Source organism: Galleria mellonella, unplaced genomic scaffold, assembly GCF_026898425.1.
Source record: "Galleria mellonella isolate WM207_F2 unplaced genomic scaffold, CSIRO_AGI_GalMel_v1 utg139, whole genome shotgun sequence".
NCBI lineage: Eukaryota > Metazoa > Arthropoda > Insecta > Lepidoptera > Pyralidae > Galleria > Galleria mellonella.
This window is the reverse complement of record NW_026441995.1, coordinates 7,813,481-7,819,778: the sequence shown is the minus strand read 5'-3', so window position 1 is coordinate 7,819,778 and position 6,298 is coordinate 7,813,481. Positions and strand designations below refer to the sequence as shown.

General features: G+C 32.9%; 1 protein-coding gene across 1 annotated transcript; it reads right to left on the bottom strand.

Annotated features, from left to right (window-relative positions):
- Positions 1 to 2,924: 2,924 nt before the first annotated feature.
- Positions 2,925 to 5,708, bottom strand: LOC128202615 (uncharacterized). Its single transcript, XM_052903546.1, has 2 exons — positions 5,583 to 5,708; positions 2,925 to 5,058 (listed from the first exon to the last, which is right to left on the bottom strand). The coding sequence occupies exon 2, from the start codon at positions 5,051 to 5,053 to the stop codon at positions 3,182 to 3,184; it is 1,872 nt and encodes a 623-aa protein (XP_052759506.1). The 5' UTR covers positions 5,054 to 5,058; positions 5,583 to 5,708; the 3' UTR covers positions 2,925 to 3,181.
- Positions 5,709 to 6,298: the final 590 nt, after the last annotated feature.

The following is a 6,298-nucleotide window of genomic DNA, read 5'->3' as shown; positions in this document are numbered from 1 at the left end:
AAGAAAAGATACAATTGAAGTAAGAATAGATGTACCTATACATATATAAAATTCTGCAACATTTGTTCTGTCCTGTTCGATTTTTCCCAATCGACTTGTAGGTCAACTGTCAATTTGATAAACATCTCGTAGTAGTCTACAATTTATTTATTTTATTCAGTACCTAAAAATAATAATGACTACTAGTTTTCAAACTTATTTGTCTTCGATATTTAAATGAACGTTTAAATTTAAAGCACATATCACGATTTTGTATGTCTCTCAATATGATATATGATTCTGATATATATGATAAAAAAATAAAAATAGTTTTTTTTTTAATTTTTTTTCAGATCGATACAATAAAAAAAACTGTAATAGCTTTTATAATTTTCGAATATGTTTAAAATATCTTATGTTACTAATATAATAACATTGTAACTAGACGATATTTGTATATGGAATATATTTAAGAAAAATTAATTCAAAGGATCTTAAGAAAACCATTAGATGCCAAAACAATTATTTTTAGAAATTTTGCCTGTCTGTATGTTCATTCTGGCATCACGAAAAAACTATTGCGACTAATTAAATGCGGTTTTCACAGTTTGCTTGAAGGTGTAACTTAATATCTAATATATATTTAATCTTGATGCACCGATTAAATTAACCATTTCTAAAAGTAATCTATTTCATTGAATTTCCTACTTCTGAAATACACATGCACGAAGTAGTGAACAAAAAATTAGTTACATATATAAATGTTATAAATAAAAAACTATATTGGATTATTTATTTTTTGTGATTAATAAAAACTTCCTTTGGCGGTCCTTCTGGGTGTCTGTTATTATTCTCCTACGACGTGGATATAACAATATACACCTATTATTGGGATATAAAAATGACATTTTATAGAGGGTGTTTCGTTACCCTTAATGCCACTGAACCAGCGCAACGTTAAATCGTAGAGGGCGGAGTGTAATCTCGGCCGGAGCTGAGCTATAAACGCGATGGTCCGTATCGACACGCTATATCCGTCTGGTATCAGCTTCGAAACATCTAGGTAACACGTACTTATACACCACGTTCACTGGACAGCCTTTAGTTCTCCGCTATTTCGGTTCACATCTATTCTTTGATAAAGTGAATACAAATCAGATCTTTTCTATTTGCATTACTAGTATGCAGACTGAAGGACTCGTAAGCTATCCTCACTATTTTTACATTTATTTCCATATTTTACTTATATCAAATAAATCTAAAAAGAATAAGAATGTCTTACCTTGACCTTTCAATTGTAAAAAATATTTTGCTGAAGGCATATTTATATTTCACTATTTTTAATTTTCCAATTATATTTCAGCCTTATAAAAATCGTATCCAAAAATGTAAATGGTAGCCTCATTTCTATTCTTTTTTAATATGGTTGAATTTAGATCAATAAATTGGATCTTTCAGATATAGTAGTATGGGTGGTATGCTTAACTATGTATGGTAAAATTATTATAGAATATTTATTTAAGTTAATACTATAAACACTGTGTACAATGATATATTAAAATTTCATATATTTAAAAAAAAATATTATTAAAATTATTTTCATATATTTAAAATTAAACACATTAATATGCAGTTTCTGCATAAAATAAAAATGCAATAGAAGAAGTAAGTACCTAGATACTGCAGAGTATCCAACAATAAAGTTACATTGTAACAAATTCTTAGGCAGAGAGTTTATAGCAAGAATTCGCTAGTGCTCACGGTCCACGTTGGAAATGTAAATTATTTGTATTGTACGCTCATAAAGTATTCGTGAGGCTGTCCATCCTCTGTAATTTTAATCCGTAAAACCAGGAGCGGAACTCTGATTTCACTTACCGTTGTATGAGATAATAGGATCACAAGGTATTTTTTAAATAATGTTTAGGTAAACCTGTAATAAAATATTAATATTCTCATCATTACGTAAAAATATTGTCATCATTTTAATCTGTATTTAATTTGTGACGCTCGGCAAACGTTTTTCTTTCGCGGTCAGATAAATTCAAGTAATAAAGTCTAATTATTCACATAGTAGGTGTGGGTATTCTGGTTTATATCTCCTCTTATATACCGCTACTTTGTCACCTAAAATATCAGTGTTATTAAAATGACCCTCCATCCTTCACCCTCTTTCCAAAAAGCATATGTCTATCTATTATAAGATTAAATACGAATCCAAATAAAATTAAATTGTTTCTTTATTTTTATACCTACCTACAATAAACTAAATTTTTCAACAACATCGTCCGCTTAAACATGAAACGTAGCTTAACCATGATAATAAGTATCCTAATATCTATCACCGGGGGAAAGGGATTGTTACTAATAGAGATTAAGAACCTGATTGCTAGCAATATACCTGCCTTCCCCCCCCCCCCCCCCTGGTAACCATCGTGCTGAATTCCAAACTTATTTATCTTGATGGGCTAACTGACCTGCCTTTTCATTTTCATATATCATCCGTTACTGGTACCCCGCCAGTGTATACCGTTAGCGTAGGCGGGAGTTCTTCTCTTCTTCTAGTTCTTATAGTGTGAAGTTAATGGAGTAAGGATATCACCACACTATGGAGGGCGGGCAACTAAGAGTACAAAGCATAATACACCGAAATTGGAACGAAACGCTTACCATGTCGACTGGCTAACGTGGTAGTAAGCTAATTTTCTTCTCTTATGAGAAACAACTCCCTAGTGTGAAAACAAATCGAAATATTCAATTGATTATTTTTTTTTATTTGTACTACTATTGGTATTAACACCAGTACATAAAGAAGGATCAGTAAATAAGGAACGAAGAGAAGTGCTTCTAGTCAGCGATCAAAGGGCGACACATCGGTCTTTGAACTACGGTGTAGAAAGCAAGATGAGAAACTACTGCACTATAATCCCATAAATAGCAACTAGAGATGGGCAATCCACCTGGGTGGGTTTAAAGTCTGGTGGGTAAAAACCGGGTGTTTTGGGTTTATTGGGTTTAAACCCCATAAACACCCAAATTTTTGGGTGTTTATGATTTTGTACTTCATCATCGTCATCTCAGCCGCAAGACGTCCACTATACTGGACATAGACAATATTATTATGCAGCCTACAGAATAAAAAACTTTTAATTTGATTTTGAGTTTATTAAGAAAGAGATGAAAGTAAAATGTAAAACTACAGTCAATCACTGTCAGATTCAGAGTTATTACAAGCGATGAATTGTATAGGTTCGATAGGCTCTATTTCGTCTAAACTGTTATGTTCATTTACTTGCTCAATGAAAGCTTCTAAGGTATTTTCTTCATTAAACTGAATGTCCTCGCATTCAGCTTTATGTTTAAGATTCCAGTTATAACAAATGAATGAAATTTTTTCAGTTCTTTCAGTTGTAAGTCGATTTCTTTTGTTATTATGTATGTAGCCTTGGATACTAAAGGAACGCTCAGTGGCTGCCGAAGTACAGGGAGCTGATAGAATACGAATCGCTACTTTGCTTAACTCAGTGGAACCACAAATACCTTTCCACCATATTAGGGGCTCAATGCTATCTAATGAGCTCCATACAAATCCTCTGGCCCAAAAGTTTTCTTTAGCTTTATAACACGCCAAATCTGCCATTACATTTGACAAACTTAAGTGTTGGCTTAAATTGTAGATAAACTCCATACCCTTAAGTTCTTCCTCTTGAGTAAGTTCGACTCCTAGAGTCCTGGGGTCTAGAATATATGCTGCAAAATGTATTGGCCTCATTGCCATATTGCATCTTGAAGATACTGATGTTAGAATCTGCTGTTTGCTTTCTTCGCTCAATGTCGAAATCTCATTTAATGCAAAACGTATCTTAGCTTGTACATCTCTAAATGTAATGTATGTGCGATGCAAACGATTCTGGTCGCTCTCTAAGTAAAATATGCTTTCAGTGACTGGTTCCAAAATACTTATACATTCCCCTGTCTTCGTCCAGAAATCATCACTTAGAATTAAATCTTTAATATCTCTTGAAATTACCACATCTTCTCTAACTGTTAATATTTGCAAAGCTATCTTATTTGCTTTCAAACTTTTTAACGAAGTAACATGACTTCCCCATCTTGTAGCACAAGGCAATTTTAGTGTTTGTGTAGAATCTTCACCCTGCCTTGATTTTATCAACAAGGAACTTAATCGTTGACTCCTTTTAACAGTTTTTATTATATTTATGGCTTGCATAATAAACACAGATACTTCTTGTATCTTTACAATATCTTGGCACAACAAGTTAAGGATATGTGCACAGCAACCGAGAGGAACAACATGTGGATATTTGAGTTTTGTTAATTCGAATGCCTTTTGTATATTTCTAGCGTTATCGCCAATAAGTACAAGAAACTTATTTGCTCCATACACTTTCATTACTTTTTCAACTTCTTGGCTAAGGTATTCACTAGTGTGAGGATTACTTTCTGTATTCAAACTTTTAACGTATGCAGGTTGAGGTTTTGATATAAGAAAGTTTATTATTCCTTCATTTCTTAAATTAGACCAGCCATCGCACTGAAGGTGTAAGTAACTACAAGCATTTAGTTCCTCATTTAACTCAAAACGCATTTCTCTATATATTTTATCTAAGTATTTTGTCGCTAAAGCTTTACGTGAAGGTATTTTAAATTTTGGTTGCAATTTTTCGAAAAATTGTATCCATAAAGGATGTTGCACCATCGATAATGGCGTCCCTGTTACAAATATAGCTCTCGCTAATTCTGTTTTTATATGATCATCGGTGTCTTGAAACTCAGCATTTATTGTAGTGTTAGCAGACGACGAGGGGCTTATAAAAGAATCATTTGTCTCTATCTCTGACAGTCCAGACATTTTGGTTTTGGACGAGCTATCTTTTATAAGTTTCATAGAGTCTTTTAATGTTTCTGGAGATTTTGGACAAGTGATAAGATGTTGAAGCATTTTGGCAGCATTACTGAATTTGTAGACCTTATTACAAAGCTTGCAAGAAACAGACTTGTTTGGTAAAGTACGGTAGTGCTCCCATATGCGTAAATCTTTAGGTCTCCCCATTGAACCTAAAAAAATGAACGATGATTAGTTGGTCTGACGAAAATTCAACAATAGAGTGCCTATTTTTTTACAATGATTATTTCTTGTTATTTACAATAAATTTATTAAAAAAATAATAAAATAAATACAAAAAACCTTTGTAAAATTACATCTCCTCGGAGGATTAAACGCAGACGCTAGTTTATTATCGTATTGTTCTGTATTTTTCTCAGCAACTTCTTTAATTCGATTAGGTACTTACGCATATTATGTTAAAAATAAATATCTAGTACACATCTTAGGCTATCCACCATTATTATCCAATGACGACTCTCAGCTAACTATGCACTATCATCCAAAATAAACGTGTATGGAAAATTTTATCCCAGTCGGTTGAGGATTGAGGATAATTGCATCAACATACGAACATACCTACATACTTTTATTTACATAACGCAAGCTAAATAAAAGCTTGTAATAATACATCTAATTTTAAGTTAAAATTGTTAAGTGATCATGATATAATTGTATCATTCAAAAATCCACTTACCTTTAATTATTTCTTGTTAAGTATAAATATTATTTCAAATCTGCTCCCTTAATATGCACTTTTTTACTGCTTTTCCTACCTAACACGTTACCAGGAAGTCACGTTACCAGAGTCAGAGTAATAGTGAACACGTTTGACAGTGATTGTCGTCGTCTCATATTCAGCGTCGACGAATAGGGGAATCCCCAGTCATAATGTATTGCATGCGTGGCGGTCTTACTTCAAATCCATAAACAAAGAGATAATTACAGAACTCGATACTAGATGGCGCTGTTTTTGTTTGAAGAAAGTTTGCGGGCTAAAATACATAGAATTTCATCAATGACTTCCACAAAGAACAACATTTCTGTTTTTTCTAAGTCCGTATCTCTTCCGTATATTTCATAAGATATAAGCTTGGGCTACATTGTTATGCAACGTGATTTTGTCGCTGTCTTGCTAGCAGGGTTGACAGATATACGATTTAAATCGTACTCATACTATTATTTGTCTATTTTTTAATGTACGATCGTAAAGATTATGATCGTAATTCGCACAAAAACATACGACTTTTTGGTTACCTGGCAACATTTTTATTATGAAACGAACATGCTCACATCATCAGTCACATGCAACAATTTATTGGGGATTTCCCCTTCACATCTGGCAGTCCTGCTTGCTAGAATATAGGTAAGTCAGCCACAGTTACTGACGATCGATATTTAAAGGGTATTGTT